The 18,325-nt window shown below is 37.6% G+C and overlaps 1 protein-coding gene and 1 long non-coding RNA gene across 2 annotated transcripts; one reads left to right on the plus strand and one right to left on the minus strand.

Moving 5' to 3' along the window:
• Window positions 1–3,849: 3,849 nt before the first annotated feature.
• LOC126822702 (uncharacterized) lies at window positions 3,850–8,919 on the minus strand. Its single transcript, XR_007680943.2, has 3 exons — window positions 8,809–8,919; window positions 7,098–7,591; window positions 3,850–5,433 (listed from the first exon to the last, which is right to left on the minus strand). It is a non-coding gene; the product is annotated as an uncharacterized LOC126822702 (long non-coding RNA).
• A 1,616-nt stretch (window positions 8,920–10,535) lies between these two features.
• Window positions 10,536–11,659, plus strand: LOC126822694 (N-alpha-acetyltransferase 10). Its single transcript, XM_050551733.2, has one exon. It carries the CDS (start codon window positions 10,766–10,768, stop codon window positions 11,318–11,320), a length of 555 nt encoding a protein of 184 aa, XP_050407690.1. The 5' UTR covers window positions 10,536–10,765; the 3' UTR covers window positions 11,321–11,659.
• Window positions 11,660–18,325: the final 6,666 nt, after the last annotated feature.

Genomic DNA, 18,325 nt, shown 5'->3' on the forward strand with positions numbered 1-18,325 from the left:
CGTGACACGCTTTTTATTGGAGAATTTGCGGGCTATCTAGTCCCGATAAATATCAGATAAGGAGCTAGATATATGCAAATTTAAGTAGTATCGAGGTATTATTACTATATTTCGCTTATGCATTTTGTATGTTATAATTATCACCACTGGATCAGATATCCACAGTGAGCTCAGCGCCAAGAGAGGGAGAGAGAGAGAGAGAGAGAGAGAGAGAGAGAGTGGGAGAGGCCCCCTTATGAAAAAGTCCTATAGAAAAAGTACAGGTTTCTATAGAAGTTTGTGGGATTCTATAGAATGCTGCAGGAAAACAAATTCATTCTGTAGTTTTTTTCACATGACTATAGATTCAAAAACATGTACTATAGTTTTGTGTAGGATTGATAGATGAATATTTTCCAAGTGTAATTTCCTACAGAATTCTATAGAATACTGTAAGAAACTATTGGAAAAAAAAAATAAACCTACAGATTCATTGGTGCTGCTATAGTTTTCTATAGAACTAACCTGTATCCTCGAGTCATTTGAGTAATCCTTCAGTTTTCTGCAGCGTTTGTGGTAAAAACTATAGTTTGCTATAAAACTAACTTGTATTCTCATGTCAGCTGGCGTTTTTATAGATTTGGTGGTAAAAACTATAGTTTTCTATAGAACTAAAACTTATTGTCTCAAGTCAGTTGTGTGATCCTATAGTTTTCTATGACATTCTGACATTTTTTTCTATAGATTTTGTGGAGAAAAATATAATGCATGAGCCTTCTATAGTTTTCTGTAGAATTCATATGTATACTGTACTTAAACCATTTTAACAAATAGCCTACTATAGTTTCCTACATAATAATGTAGAAACAATGTTCTATACTACAGATTTCATAAATTGGTGATGTCTTTTATTCATACTATAGTTTACAACAGAATTTAGTGAGGCACTTGTGTGAATATGTAAACTTTTCCAACATAATTTTCCTGGATACGGTTTTCCTTAATTTATTGTGATACCAAATGACAAACTAAAATAAGCTTACCACGAAAAATAAAATATTAAGTATAAAAGAGTGTATATAATATGAATGAAATAGTGATACATGTTGACACTCAAAGGAATTCCCCACCCACCCTCCAAAAAATGCCAGTAAATGTAGATCTTCACAACAAAAATATCAGATAATAAATTATTCTTCAGATAAGTCAATGAAATAAAGACAAAGTTTATTTAGAACACAGCAGTCTGACTGTTATTTGATCCTGCTAGTTAGATCTTAATGACTATAGCAGATTCTGTACTCAAATTATATAATTTGTTCAAGTCACCAGGTCAGCCGTTTATACCTGTCAACAAATTATAATTAACAGCCAATGTACTCTCTTGAAATCTGTTTGGCCATTGGCTGAATTTTAAATTCAAAAATTCAGTGTATAACAACTTAATATGTTAGTATTAACAAGAAACTGAAGAGAATGGTGCTATTTTTTCACAGATTCGATTAAAGATAGAAAGATAAGTATACTTTATTACTTTCTTAACAATAAAATTAAATTACATAAGATTTATGTGATTTTGTTATTTATTTAACTTATTACCTATTCTTTTCCTTATATTTCAGTTATACCAAGAAAAAAAACTTTTCATGGTTCTGGCTGGTGAATCATCAACAGAATTCAGATTTATCCATGAGAGAAAAAATAAGCTTATCAATTTAGAAGAATCCATGAGAGAAAAATAAGCTTATCAATTTAGAAGAAGTCATGGGCCAACTATAGTTTTATTCCCAAAATAAGATTTAATAAAAAAAAAGTCTGTAGAATTCTATAGTACCCATTCCTACAGAAAACTATAGTGGCCCAATTTTCAAACTACAGACTACTACAGTATTCATTCCTATACATAACTGTAGAATTTCCTACAGAAAGTGCAATAAAAAAAAAACCTAAAGAATACTATAATATTTTCCTATAGAAACTTTGCCATAAATCTGTAGGAAAAACTATAGGATGTGCGCTACAGAAATTATAGAATATTTGGGGCCTTTATTTCCTACAGGCCTCCAAATTTCTGTAGAATACTATAGAATTTTATCCTATAGAAAATGGGACACGCCCCCCCCCCCCCCAAACTCTATAGTTTTTCTATAGAATTATATACAATACTACACTGGTATTCTGTAGGACTTTTTGCTAAGTAACTAGGGGGGGGGGGGGGGGCGCAAAAAGTTTCGCCCCTCCCCCCCCCCGTCAAAAAATTGTCGAACATAAAAACAATATATATACATTGTCCGTCAATTTTACAGCACCCCTGGGAACACTATAAATTCCCGCCCCCTCGTTGCTCTGACCTAGTTACGGCCCTGAAGAGAGAGAGAGAGAGAGAGAGAGAGAGAGAGAGATGGGGTTAAACGTCCACTCGACACACACTAGGTCATTTCAATGACAGACCTAATGATACAACGCACACGCGCTAACCATTCTGCCATCCAACCCCCATAGCCCGTAGGGAGCAGATTGTCGGGTAGATCACTAGTTTGCTATAAAATATTCCGAACGTTTTATAATCATGTAAATATAATAATGATAATAATAATATTTGATTGTAATAAATAGAGCAATATAAGAAATTCAAAATTAACATTATTAATGTTTTAATGTTCTACACAATCCTACAAACTTCTATCAATCATCACTATGGTTTAATTGACATATTTAAATGCCTTTTTAGATATAAAAATTGTGACTTCTAGAGGGTCCAAAAGCTAAAATCGCGATTTTTCGTACCGTAATCCAGGACATTACGGTCTGATCAAGTGTCATCAAAATCGGATCAAAATCATGCGATGGTATTATATAATTTTACACTATTTGCGTACGAGGTCGAGGCCCTTGTCTCAGAGAATTTCATACTCATTCATACTTATGGTGTCATGGTGATATAATTGAAAGGTTTTTTAAAATCAGATAAAAAAAATTGTGACCTCTAGAGGGTCCATAAGCCAAAAAAATACAATATTTTGTGCAATCAGGGACCATAATCCAAGAAGTTAGTCCGATATGCGCAAATATCAAAGGAACCCAAGATCCCTTGGATATAAACATGCGTTTTAAGTTTCATCAATATCGGATCAAAATTGTGACGTCAAGGGTTCACAATCTGGGTATTACATACATTTACACTATTTAAATACGAGGAGCGGCCATTTTGTCGGGCAATTGGCGTCTGATTTTCACGAAATTCGAACTCAATCATCGGATAAAAATTGTGACCTCTACAATCAGGGGCGAACCGAGATCTTTGAGAGAAAAACCTATATTTCAAGTTTCGTCTAAATTGGATAAAAGACATAACCTGTAGAGTGTTCACAAACAAAATGTGAACGGGCACACGGACGGACGGACGCGACGACAACATACGTCCATATGGGAGAGAGAGAGAGAGAGAGAGAGAGAGAGAAATGGGGTTTAACGTCAACTCGACACAAACTAGGTCATTTCGGGACTAACATATAGTTTTAATTTTATTTCAATAATACGCTTGCGCGTAGGGGTCTTTAGCAGTGGGAGGAAACCGGAGGACTCGGAGAAAACCCACAAGGTTGCACAGGCGACCCTACTCCTTGTCACGTACAGCCGGGGATTCGACACTACGCCAGTTCACTCAATGACAGGCCTTATGATACAGCGCGCACGTGCTAACCATTCAGTCATCCCCCCCCCCCTCTACGTCCACATGAAAGCGATATTAGGGACGGACGGACGGAGGCGCCTACAACATACTTCCATATGAAAGCGATATATACATTAAAGGTGTATAAGATTTAGAATAGTTAAAAAATATTTAATGAAAAATGAATTCATTGAAAATGTATTTCAAAATCCTTTATTCTGAGCGAAGTTATTTATATTTAAATATTTTGCCTAGACCGTTTATTATCGTAGCAACGGTACTTTATTGACAACCAAGCCTAAGCCTAGATTATTCTTTTTAAAGTTAACATTTTAAATCTCACGGGTGTTCAAATCCATTTCAATCTCGGCCATCCGATGATCTAGAGAATTGATTATAGGCTTGTCATATGAATAAATTAATGTCTAAGTAATAAGTTATATACTAACATCAGGTAAGATTAGATAAAAAGCTAACAGTTCTCGTTATAATAGTTAAAAAACTAGGTTGTATATAGAATATGTTGAAAATTTCAGTCAAATTGATTCACTCTGAACCAAGACATTAGCGATTCAATTTTAAGCTAGCCTCCATCGTCATTACTAACGTTGGAACGATAATAAACAGTCTCGATTATCCATATTTACATTAAATTATCCATCACAAACTGTATTCTAATCCACTAAATATTGCAGACTGGCGATGTCATCGAGAGTTGATTTTGGTCTAGATAAGTTAATTAATGTCTTATTAATAATTTAGATAACACTTAATATCTGCAATAGACAGATTTAGCTCTTAAAAAAGTATGTTTAAACTATAAATATATTGGTAAACCATTAAATTACAAAAATAACTCTGTCCTCCTTTTTCTAAAAAGATAGATATATATATAATGAAACATATTGCCATTTTAAAAATAAAAATAATACAACCTTCACCAGTATGACAATCGGGCAGGGCCGGTCTCAGAATATACATATACAGTAATACATCCACCCCCCACCCCCCACGATTTCCGTTTCGCACATCCCCATAAAGCCGGAAAATATATGGAATGTGATAACATGGGCATTAACGCGGTTGAATTAAATGAAATCGGGTGATAAACGTTTATTACAACAGCAGCTGTATCTTTTTTTGTGGTTCCTATATTTAATCTGATTAAAATACAGATCTATATTTCGTTTCATTTTTTTATACTTTCGATGGCCTACTCTACATGAATATCTGACCAGCTGTATTGGGAGGGCGCGTCAGGGGTCGTATCCTATGACGTCAGACATTGATTAATCAATCAGCGTTGACGTTTCTGGTGGTTTACCCACAGTTCCGTACATTGCGCACCAAGAAGTCGCCGTAACAGATGATTTCATTGGCATATCCTTACGACATCCAGAACACAGATTATATAACAACTCTTCCACGTCCTAGTGTAGTACATACAAATAAAACGTAATTTTGAACTATAAAAAACGAAACGAAATAGAATCAGGTTTTAATCAGGTTTCCGCCAAATTCAAAAGGTTTGATGTTTAGCGGGTTAATCATTGTTAAAGGTTTTACACTTAAAAAGAATCACATCATCGTTGGTTATATGGTAATAACTGATTGGTCTCCATTGGTTAAAATCTTTAGGATAAATCGGTCCTCTCAGCTTCCTAAAGATACAGCATATGTGCAGATCGCGACCAACCAAATTCCTCATCACCCCGCAGACTTCCATCAGACTAATCTTTTCATCAACTACAATGTTTGTTTTCTCGTCCTGATTGACATCCCTGAAATATAATACTCATGGATAAGAATGGGGTGGGGAGAGAGAGAGAAATGGGGATTAACGTTAACTCGACACAAACTACGTCATTTCGGGAATAACACATGGATTTATTTTATTTGCGTAGGGGGTCTTCGGCAGTGGAAGGAAGCAAGAGGTCCCACGAGGTTGGACAGGCGACCCTACTCCTTGTCATGAACGGGCAGGGAATCGAAACTAGGTCACTTGACTCGATGACAGACCTTATGATTTCACACTCACGCGTTAAATCACTAGACCACCCCACTCCCTGGATAAGAATGGTCAAAAGTGACCAATCTCTTAGCTACTTAAAGTTTAAAGATACATTATGGGAAATTAGATAAAGAGCTGGCAGTTCTCACTATAATAGTTAAAAACTAGAAATTTTGAATATGATTCATCTTATATTGATGTCCGATTGGGGATATTCCCGGTCGGACGTTTGTCAACTTGCCTAGGACATGTCCGGGATAAATTTATAGGCGAAATAGCGTCCATAAAAGGGACATAATTCAAACAGCTTGCAAAAGTCGCCAATTGTAACCATATTGTGGCCTGGCTCACACTAGCAGAGTATATATCTAATTTGGATTGCCGAAATTAAACATATAAATCCAAGAGTAGAGAGTTGCAACAGTATCCACACCAGACAAACCTGGATGATCAAGACTGGAACAAAAGATGTGTAGCAAGGTCAAGCTACACAATTCACACATTTTGGTTCACGTTAAAATGGATGTTACTCAATAAAAGGCTTGACAATCGAGTCAAAACTTCAAACGATCTTAACTTCGCAGAAAATAACGTATTTGCTGAAATTTTAAATATATTCATTTAACATCATTTATTTTGGAACTGTTTTGGAACGGCCAGCTCTTTATCTAAATCTTTAATAATTGATCATTGATTTATTTTATTTTCTAACAATATCACGTCCCACCGTTCTGCTCCGACTGGGCTATGTGTGAAATTTTGCCCAGACAGTGGCACTACGTTCTGCTCTTATTTTGAATTTCAACTGTCAAGGTTTTTTTTACGTGCATGACAATGTTTGTGCCATCCGAATGACTATGCATGGTACACTTGGCACGCCATCCGTTCTTCCCCAGTGACAAGGGGGAACCAATGCTAACAATATATGAAGTAATATACATTTACCAATGTATACGATAGCCTTAGATCAAAATATATCCACGTAGATAAACAAGTATGATACAAAGTGCCAGTTAATTCAATTAATGTCAAATAATGAAGTAACTGTCGTTATAAATATCTCAAAATTTATATATTTTGCAATTGGAATACGTAAAACATTAAAAACATTATCAACTTCTGCATAAATCTTATATACAGTTTGTCAATTATCACAAGGAAATTATTCATGTATTCCTTATTTTACTAATCACATTGTCATAGGTATATTTCTTTATACACTGTTATAACATTGTAAATAGTAGCCATTTTCTACACTAAACTTCCCTTCTTTCTCTATTTATTTATTGTATCTATATGTTTTTCATAAATCTAGCAAGTATTAGTTAATGGTTAAAATTGAAATAAGTGTACATAATTTTCACTTACATATGCTAAATTTGTACTATGGCCGCAAGGCTTCAATAGATGAATAAAGATTATTATTATTATTACCAATTTTCTATTAAAAGTCGAATCTGTTTGGAGTTTATAGTCGTCTGGTCAACTTCTTCCATCCTGCCATTCTCCGAAACTTCTATAGTCTCTCCAATTTCTCTACTTCTGGGAAACGACAAACGGTCACCATTGTTGGCATTCTTTGTCGTCCAATTATTCTTCACATTTTTTGATTTTTGTGATTTAAATTGACGTTTTAGACTTCTGTGTGCTATTTCCAAGCGTTTCATCCCTTTTGTCATATTCTCCATTTTACAAGTCAGATTTTGTATATTATTTTCCATGGTAACCATTTTTCTTAAAGCATGCTGGGTTTCATCTTCCTGGACGTCTTCCAACTCTTTCATTCTGCCATCCAGTTCTCCATAGCCTTGCCTCAGATCATCGATGGCTTCTGAGTTACGTTGTGATTCTTGAGATACGATTGTATTTTCACGGCCCAATTGTAGGGTGTCTGCGTTGATTACAAACGATGATATCTGTATCGCTGCCTACATGCATAAATAAACAAAATAAATGAATGAATATATGAAGGAAGGAAGGAATGAATGAACACATTGATTTACGAAAGATGAAACTGTGTGACGACCCCCCCCCCCCTCCAAGCCACCTGATTGATTCAAAATTTAAGGCATGTAGACCCACTTCTTATTGGAAGCTAGCCCCATCTATGAGAGGAAATATCCACTGATCGATGTACTCCAAATAAACATTTAGAACATTTTCTGGAGAAGACCCCCCCCCCCCCCCCTACCCCCCAGCCTACTGTAAAATCCGTAAATACTGCTAGTACACATAAAGGATTTACTATTATAATTTCCGGCGCATGTTTTGGACTGTGTCTACTTTACCTTCACAGGCTTTCATTGGGAAAGTAATTGGTGGTCTGTTCCCATTATTCAAGGAGTTATCTCCACATACCAACTATTTCTTTTGAAATACTTCCGTATGTATTTCATATTAAATATGTAAACATGCAACAAGTTTCAGTTTCATTTCGGGACAATAATAATGATTGAAATCTATGCAGTACATATTCCAGACAGAATTAACATCAATATCTGACAGTTAATTTATTGAAATTAAAATACACTGTATGTACTACGGTCGTCATTCTCCATCGATTCGAACGTATTACTAGTCTCAAATGAGTTACGACTTACGCACAGTAACGTACGGTATTGCTGACTATGATATTGCACAATTTATATAGCCCTATTTCATACCCGTTCTCACACCTGTTGTGTAGGCTACACCCCCACCCTCTTCAAATACTATAATGTCCGCAATATTAATTTTGTTTTAATTTCGATCCGAGGAGCTTATTATGTCTACATTCATTGAATATGGTACCAACAAATATGGGGTAGCACGAATTACCCAAATAAATAATGGTGGATTTAGGTCTACATGATATGGGTCCACGATAAAACAACTTGAAAATTATAAGATTAATATATTTATTAAAATCGAATGAATTAATGAAGTTGTTCATGGTAATCAAAGTAGGCGACATTCAATGGTTGAACATCAATTTCTGTATCTGGGTATTCCCCCAGTTTCTATAAATAACCCCGCAGCTGTTATTGTGTTATGGATTGTCATTTGTTTGAACAGTTTCGTCATCTAATATTGATATATCGCCATCGATTTCTAAAGTTCGAGAGAAAGAGAGAGAGAGATTAATAAAATATGTCTTGATTCTTACCGCTTTAGCCATGATTGTAGCCTATACTACCCACGTCATGGGAATATTTTCAGTTCCTTCATTATATATATCCACCCCAGACAAAATTTTAGGGCTCGCGACGATCACGTGACACGCTTTTTCTAATTCCCGGAGAATTTGCGGGCCATCTGGTCTGCCCCTCGGTAAATATATTAGATAAAGAGCTACCATATATGATTATGCAAATTATGTAGTATCGTAATCTTATTAGGCTACGAAATGAAATGAAATGAAATGGGGTTTAGCGTCCTATACTGTTCTGCTCCGAACTTGGCTAATGAAGACGGGCATACGCCATACAGTGTGCTGTGAGGGACATTTTGCCCGGACAGGGGCAGTACGGCCTACTCTTATATCGAATTCTAACTGTCCAGGGATCTTTTACGTGCACGTCAATGTGTACACGGGGCCACAGTTTTTCGTCCCATCCGAACGATTATACAGCTGCCCTTGTCAGGCAGTCTGTACAACAAAGAATTCAGTGATAATTTTATAACAAAAACCTTAATTTCAATGTCATTCTTTCTTTAATTGATGCTTTGGTGAAACAAATGCCCGGTGCCGCCGCCACCCTAAGGGCACACAGAGAAATATATACTCTATACTTCAAGAATAGATCTCTGCCCTAAATAGCCGCCATATCCAACAATTATACTGTTTTGTAATGCAGTCCTACTCCGGTTCACATCTGTTATACACACAAAGTATAATTAAACTTTTTCATTTTTTTCAACTGTACTTCTCAAAGTATAATTAAACTTTTTCAATTCTTTTTAAAATAAAAGCAGAATATGTACTTCTCAAAATTCTCGAAATCAACAATACGAGTCGTCTTCGTTTTGTTTTTTATAGTTCAAAATTTTGCTTTCCTTGTCTTTACTACACTAGGATCTGGAAGAGTTGTTATATATCCCGCGTTCTGGATGGTGTGAGGGATCATTAGCAATGAGGCGGTCAGTTACGGCGAAGTTTTGGCGTGAGGTTCACGAAACTGTAGGTAACCCACTAGAAACATCAACGCTGATTGGTTAATCAAATGTCTGACGTCCTAGGGTCAAAAGCCGCTCGTATGACCCCTGACGCGACCTTCCACTACAACCAGTCAGAACTTCATGTAGTAAAGGTCACCGAAAGTATAAAAAAAAACGAAACAAAATATAGATATGTATTTTAAGCAGATTGCTTCCTTGATTAAAGATACATTATGGGAGGTTCGATAACGAGTTAGCAGTTCTCATTATAATGGTTAAAAACTAGATAACATTTTAACATGAGGGAAAATAGACAAAAACAATGATAAACGATATTTGAATTAGTGCGTTTTTTCTTTAAATTATATTTATTACAAACTATTCCAAAATTTTAATAAGCCATCGACTGGTTTGGACCACTGATCTATATATATATATATATATATATATATATATAGATAGATCAGTGGTTTGGACTCGCTCACCAAGTCACCCATGTAGGGCCAAAGTTATTTTTAGTCTATCTCTCCCTTTCCCTTTTCACCCCTTTTGCATGGGGATTTTTGTTGACTAATTGATGTTGAATCGAAGAAAAGGGTTTGAAAATACATTTTCTGCCAGGTTTTGGTGAATATTCAAGATTTTGAGGCGGAAGGATACAAGAGTTGATAGGTTGGTTAGGTTGAAATGTAGGGTCAAAAATTGCATGTTTACTTGTCTCTACTTCCAGCTTGTGTATCTCAAGTTGTTCATGGTAAACCCCATACGTGCTTTTGGGCAAGAGGTTGCCACATGTTTCTCCATCTGTGGTAGAAAGCGTTCTACTCAACGAAAATTTGGGAGAATTAACATTAAAGTTAATGGTCAAATCTTTAGTGATCTGTGTCCGTTTATTCGACTGACTATTTGATTTAGACTTCCTGTAATCAGTGGATTGCTTTTACAATCACCAGAAATTAATCACAATGAATATCAGATGTGCAAGACCCGAAGATTTAATGAATATGCAGCATTGTAATTTACTTTGCCTACCAGAAAATTATCAAATGAAATATTATTTTTACCACGGGCTATCCTGGCCCCAATTATCTTATGTTGGCGAGGCATCCAATGGTAAAATTGTTGGCTATGTATTGGCTAAGATGGAAGAGGACCCAGAGGATGCAATACCCCATGGACACATTACTTCATTAGCAGTCAAGCGAAGCTATCGACGATTAGGTTTAGCTCAAAAACTTATGGACCAGGCATCAAGGGCAATGGTGGAATGTTTTAAGGCAGAATATGTGTCACTCCATGTGAGGAAAAGTAACAGAGCGGCATTACATTTATATTCAAACACTCTGAAATTTGAAATAAGTGAAATTGAACCCAAGTATTATGCTGATGGGGAAGATGCCTATGCCATGAAAAGAAAATTACCAAAAAGTTATTCTGATGAAATAGAATGTTTCACAGAAACAGTGGCTAGTGGTCTTGAGCATTTGGAGATTGAACCACCAGCAACAGTCTTTTATTGAATAACTTTCTGGTGGACTATTGAATTCCAGTGATTTCAAATCTTGCATTTATTGAATACTTTGTAGAATGTTGTGAATGTTCTAATGACAAAATTAATTACTGTACCATCAAATATGTTAATGACAAATTAATTACCATCGAATATGTTAAAAATCATAAGAATTGTTCATTTAAGTGAAACACAGAAGCTTGTGTAATTTCAGCATTTTCTTTAATTACTCCTAGACTTATGGTGCTCTTTCATTTTGGCTAATATTTGGGACCTAGAAATTGACACAAGTGGGTCACAACATATATAATAATGTAATATGAATGTATATAAACTGATTGACATTCAATCGTTTCTGTTTTTAAATGCCCACATTGAAATGTGGTCGTATATTGTCGTTGCCCCCGTCTGTCGGCCGGTTTGGCGTCCACAAATGCTCGTGGACGCTCTAGAGGTCAAAGTTAATATCCGATTGACTTTAAATTTATACACAGTGTTTAAGGTCATGAGACAAGGAGGCCTATTGATTATCAGCAATTTCCCATTATAAGTACTTTCAGAGTTACGACCCTTGATCACTTTGAAAAATCTTGTGGACGCTCTAGAGGTCAAAGTTAATATCCGATTGACTTTAAATTTATACACAGTGTTTAAGGTCATGAGACGTGGAGGCCTATTGATTTTCAGCAATTTCCAATTATAAGTACTTTCAGAGTTACGACCCTTGATCACTTTGAAAAATATTGTGGACGATCTAGAGATCAAAGTTAATAACCGATTGACTTTAAATTTATACAAGGTTGTTTAAGGTCATGAGACGAAGAAGTCTGTTGATTTTCAGCGATTTCCCATAAGTACTTTCAGAGTTACGACCATTGATCACTTTGAAAAATCTTGTGGACGCTCTAGAGGCTAAAGTTAATATCCGATTGAGTTTAAATTTATACACAGTGTTTAAAGTCATGAGACGAAGAAGTCTATTCATTTTCAGCCATTTTCGATAATTACTGCCAGAGTTATGGCCCTTGATCACTTCAAAATATCTTGTAAATGCTCTATAGGCTAAAGTTAATATCCGATTGACTTTAAATTGATACACAGTGTTTGAGGTCATGAGACGAAGAATCATATTGATTTCCAACGATTTCCGATAATTACTGCCAAAGTTATGGCCCTTGATCATGGCTCTAGAGGCTAAAGTTATCTTCCGATTGACTTCAGATCGATACACAGAGTTTAAGGTCTTGAGACGAACAAGTATATTGATTTTCAATGAATTTTTATGACTTGAACAGCTAAATCCATGATGTTAAAAGTTTCGTATATTAAACGTTAGCATGGGGCAGAACATTATAAAACCAAACAAATTCTAATGGTTTTCTGACAATTACTTAATAAGTTGTTACTCTTAATCAGATTTTAATTTATTATAAATGTTTCATTACCAAAAAAGTAAAAATAAGCGACAACTCTTGTTGACTGTCCGGACGATTTAGCTGCTGGGGGCGTATGTTTCGTTGCCTGGCAACCTATCCTTACTGTAATTGCCCCCCTGCTTTTCGAAGAAAGCAGGGGACTATTAAAATGGGTTCGTCAGTCAGTCCATCACATTTTTTGGGACACAATAACACTCTTTTTATACGCCCACATAGAAATGTGGACGTATATTGCCATCGCCCCCGTCCGTCGGTCCGTCCATCTTCCACAATTTCTTGTGAACGCTCTAACACCAAAAGTTATCATCCAGTTGTTTTAAAATTGATATATGTAGTGTGCATTAGTGAGATGAAGAAACCTAATTAATTACAATATCGGTTTATTACGTCTAGAGTTATGGCCCTTGTTTGAACCTTGTGAACGCTCTAACGCTAAAAGTTAACATCTGATCTTTGTGAAATTAAATTGCAAAATTTAATTAGAGGAACGAAGAAGCTTATTGAATTTCAGCAATTTCCGTTTATTTCTTCTAGAGTTATGGCCCTTGTTTCACTTTGTTTTTACCTAGTGAACGCTCTAACGTCAAAGTTAACTTTCGATCTTTCTGAAATTTATATGCATTATTTAAATTAGTGAAACGAAGAAGCCAATTGTATTTCAACAATTTCCGTTTATTATGTCTAGAGTTCTGGCCCTTGTTTCACTTTATTGAACCTTGTGAACGCTCTAACGTCAAAAGTTAACTTTCGATCTTTCTGAAATTTATATGCATTATTTAAATTATTAAAACGAAGAAGCCAATTGTATTTCAACAATTTCCGTTTATTATGTCTAGAGTTGTGGCCCTTGTTTCACTTTATTGAACCTTGTGAACGCTCTAACGTCAAAAAATATCAATCGATCTTTCTGAAATTTATCTGCATTATTTAAAATAATGAAACCACGAAGCCTATTGAATTTCAACAATTTACAATAATTACTTCTAAATTTTGGCTACTCTGAGATATTATTAATGTAATTATAATCGGCAAGTTTCATTGAAATCGGTTGATAATTGCGGTCTGCAGTCGTGTCACATGAAATGTGTGGTAACCTGTTCGACAGCAATCCAGAGAGAGATAGATAGAGAGCGAGAGAGAGAGAGAGAGAGAGTAATAAAATATGCTGTTCATCTTCCTGCTTTAGCCATGATTGTAGCCTACTACCCACGTCATGCATTATATCCAGCCCAGACAAAATAATAGGGCTTGCGACGATCACGTGACACGCCTTTTCTAATACCCAGAGAATTTGCGGGCCACCTGGTCTGCGCCTCGATAAATATATTAGATAAAGAGCTACCATATATGATTATGCAAATTATGTAGTATCGTAATCTTATTACGAAATGAAATGGGGTTTAACGTCCTACTGTTCTGCTCCGAACTGGGCTAATGAAGACGGACATAGGCCATACAGTGTGCTGTCAAGGGATCTTTTACGTGGACGCTAATATGTACACAGGACCTTGGTTTTTCGTCCCATCTGATCGACAAGACAGCTGCCCTTGTCTGGCAGTCTGTACAACAAAGAAAACAGTGATAATTAATTTTAAAAAAAACCAACTTATAATTAAACTTTTTCAATTTTTTTTAAAAATAAAAGCAGAATATGTACTTCTCAAAATTCTCGAAATCAACAATACGAGTCGTCTTCGTTTTGTTTTTTATAGTTCAAAATTTTGCTTTCCTTGTCTTTACTACACTAGGATCTGGAAGAGTTGTTATATATCCCGCGTTCTGGATGGTGTGAGGGATCATTAGCAATGAGACGGTCAGTTACGGCGAAGTTTTGGCGCGAGGTTCACTGAACTGTAGGTAACCCACTAGAAAACACAAACGCTGATTGGTTAATCAAATGTCTGGCGTCCTAGGGTCAAAAGCCGCTCGTATGACCCTTGACGCGACCTTCCACTACAACCAGTCAGAACTTCATGTAGTAGAGGTCACCGAAAGTATAAAAAAAAAAACGAAACGAAATATAGATATGTATTTTAAGCAAATTGCTTCCTTGATTAAAGATACATTATGGGAGGTTCGATAACGAGTTAGCAGTTCTCATTATAATAGTTAAAAACTAGATAACTTAAAGGCAATTTGCTGAAAATTTCATTCAAACTGGTCCACTATGAACCAAGAACTAAGCGAATGAAATTTCCGCTTAGCCTCGTTCATCATTACTAAAGTCAGTACGATAAACAGCATAATCTCGATTATCCATTTAATCGTTAAATCGTGAAGGAAAGTTATGCAGTAAATCGGCCCATAATCCACTACAGGATAACGATGCCATCTAAAGTTGATTATGGTCTGGATAGGTAAATTAATTTTTTATTTAATAATTTAGATAACATTTCAGGCCTAAAGAAAGACAGATTTACCTCTTGCATAATGTATGTTTGATGTGTTAATTTGTTTTATTCAAAATACAGGGTGTTTTGGGTAATTAAAGGTGTTTTGGATAAATCTATTGACTCCTCCTCGGAGACTGGCCGTATTTGCGAACCGGGGGCCATCTTGGCGGGAAAGCGGTTCGGTTATAACCACAGTAGGCCACGGCACATCCCGGTACCACAACGATATCACCACCGTCTGTCTACAGTTAGTGTTAGGTTTATCCTGATTCTCCCCGGTAGCTTCTTGTCGTCCTCCGTAGTGGTAGGTTTATCTTGATTCTCCACGGTAGCTTCTGGTCGTCCTCCGTAGTGTTAGGTTTATCCTGATTCTTCACGGTAGCTTCTGGTCGTCCTCCGTAGTGTTAGTTTTATCCCGATTCTCCCCGGTAGCTTCTTGTCGTCCTCCGTAGTGTTAGGTTTATCCCGATTCTTCACGGTAGCTTCTGGTCGTCCTCCGTAGTGTTAGCTTTATCCCGATTCTTCACGGTAGTTTCTGGTCGTCCTCCGTAGTGTTAGCTTTATCCCGATTCTCCACGGTAGCTTCTGGTCGTCCTCCGTAGTGTTAGCTTTATCCCGATTCTTCACGGTAGCGTCTGGTCGCCCTCCATAGTGTTAGCTTTATCCCAATTCTTCACGGTAGCTTCTGGTCGTCCTCCGTAGTGTTAGCTTTATCCCGATTCTTCACGGTCGCGTCTGGTCGTCCTCCGTAGTGTTAGGTTTATCCTGATTCTCCCCGGTCGCGTCTGGTCGTCCTCCGTAGTGTTAGGTTTATCCTGATTTTCCCCGGTAGCTTCTGGTCGTCCTCCGTAGTGTTAGGTTTATCCTGATTCTTCACGGTAGCTTCTGGTCGTCCTCCGTAGTGTTAGCTTTATCCCGATTCTTCACGGTAGCTTCTGGTCGTCCTCCGTAGTGTTAGGTTTATCCCGATTCTCCACGGTAGCTTCTGGTCGTCCTCCGTAGTGTTAGCTTTATCCCGATTCTTCACGGTAGCTTCTGGTCGTCCTCCGTAGTGTTAGGTTTATCCCGATTCTTCACGGTAGCTTCTGGTCGTCCTCCGTAGTGTTAGGTTTATCCTGATTCTTCACGGTAGCTTCTGGTCGTCCTCCGTAGTGTTAGCTTTATCCCGATTCTTCACGGTAGCTTCTGGTCGTCCTCCGTAGTGTTAGGTTTATCCCGATTCTCCACGGTAGCTTCTGGTCGTCCTCCGTAGTGTTAGCTTTATCCCGATTCTTCACGGTAGCTTCTGGTCGTCCTCCGTAGTGTTAGGTTTATCCTGATTCTCCCCGGTAGCTTCTGGTCGTCCTCCGTAGTGTTAGGTTTATCCCGATTCTCCCCGGGAGCTTCTGGTCGTCCTCCGTAGTGTTAGCTTTATCCTGATTCTCCACGGTCGCGCTACGGTAGTTTCTGGTCGTCCTTCGCGGTGTTAAGTGCACCCCAGTGGGTTGAACCATTTCACTCGCCACGGATCTCCATCCTCGCCAAAGGTGCGAATGGGGATTTTGAATTCGTATTTCGTCAGGTGTTAAGGGGCCACGGTGGCTTGCTAACCTAGTTTCTGGTCGTCCTCCGTGGTGTTAAGTGCACCCCAGTGGGTTGAACCATTTCACTCGCCACGGATCTCCATCCTCTCCAAAGGTGCGAATGGGGATTTTGAATTCGTATTTCGCCAGGTGTTAAGGGGCCACGGTGGCTTGCTAACCTGGAGGTCCCGGCGTGTATATGCGTTGTTACCTGTTTAACCAGAAAGTTGCTGGAGTTCTAGAGGGTTGCTGACTTGGCTGAAGTTAGCAGAGAAAATCTATATTTGTGAAGAGCACCAAAATTACTTAACAGAAATGAAAATTAACTACTAATTGTTGTATCAAATGAATGATTTCTTCTTTGTAGATTTTGAAGTGGAACGCATAAAGTCGCAAAGGAAATCGCTAAAGGCCCGGTCCCACTGCACTTACGGATGCAAAGGGGATGTAAAACGGGGAAAAAAACGTGCCCTCCGTTTGAAAACGCCATGCATCCGTTGTGTACTCATTGCATACATGTTTCATACGTTCTATCCATCGAGCATCCGTTCACTTTGATTTCATCCGCGCAAAAAGTTTTGAGCTGCACAAAACTTTTATAACGGATGAACTTTCTGCCGTGTACGATGTAAATGCGCGACATATACGAGCACCAAACGTTCCATGTCCGTTATCATCCGTTAAACGTCCACTGTATCCTCTCTGCATCCTCGCAACTCACATCCGCCCCAGCTGAAAATGGAAAGAGGGAGGAAAGATAAGGTACATGGAACGTCTATACATCGTTAGTAGAACGGAAATAGAAAGGATGGAAGCGTATGTATCTCGTATATAAAGTTTTCAAAACGGACAAAGCGTTTGTATCTGGGATGTATCTGATATATTGAAGGATGTCTGGAGTTTGCCTAACCCCTTCGGGGCTGTCATCCACTTCCATCCGTTTTCATCCGGTAGGCTTCCGATGAACATACATTTAACATCCCCGCTACATACTTCCCACGTTCGTTCTTTTCCGTTCTGTTTTCGCAAATTTTCGTCAATTTTGTCCATTTCTGGAGCGGATGAAAACGGATGGAGCCACCCCCGAAAGTTTGCTCGTCCGCTTTGTCCTATTTGCATACGTTTTGTGTCCATCGGCCACTGGGACCGGGCCTTAAGTTTAAAATATACTAGATTGTAATTGTATTGATGGAAGTCCCTTATATACTAAACAGCAGGAAAAAAAACGTCAGTACGATTTCAAAATCAGAGAGGCACTTTGATCAAATCGTTCTAAAAAATGGATCAAAACAATTTTTTGTGAACAGTAAGTAGACACATTAGTGATTAATTCATCACAATTCCAAGACATCGCGAGAAGGTTTTAGAGTCTGTACACAGTCTATACATCAGTATCTGGTGTGTCCACCGCGAGTGTCAATAACAGCAGCGCAGCGTCTGTACATGGAGTGGACCAGACGATTGATGAACGCCATTGGCACCTGGAACAACACTCTCAGAAAAGCCTGGCGCAATGCATCGGCTGTGTTTAGTCTCGGTACGACGTTATTAAGTCTCCTCTGAATTTTATCCCAAAAATGTTCAATCGGGTTTGAGTCCGAATTAAGGGCTGGCCAGTGCATAA

Source organism: Patella vulgata, chromosome 5, assembly GCF_932274485.2.
Source record: "Patella vulgata chromosome 5, xgPatVulg1.2, whole genome shotgun sequence".
NCBI lineage: Eukaryota > Metazoa > Mollusca > Gastropoda > Patellidae > Patella > Patella vulgata.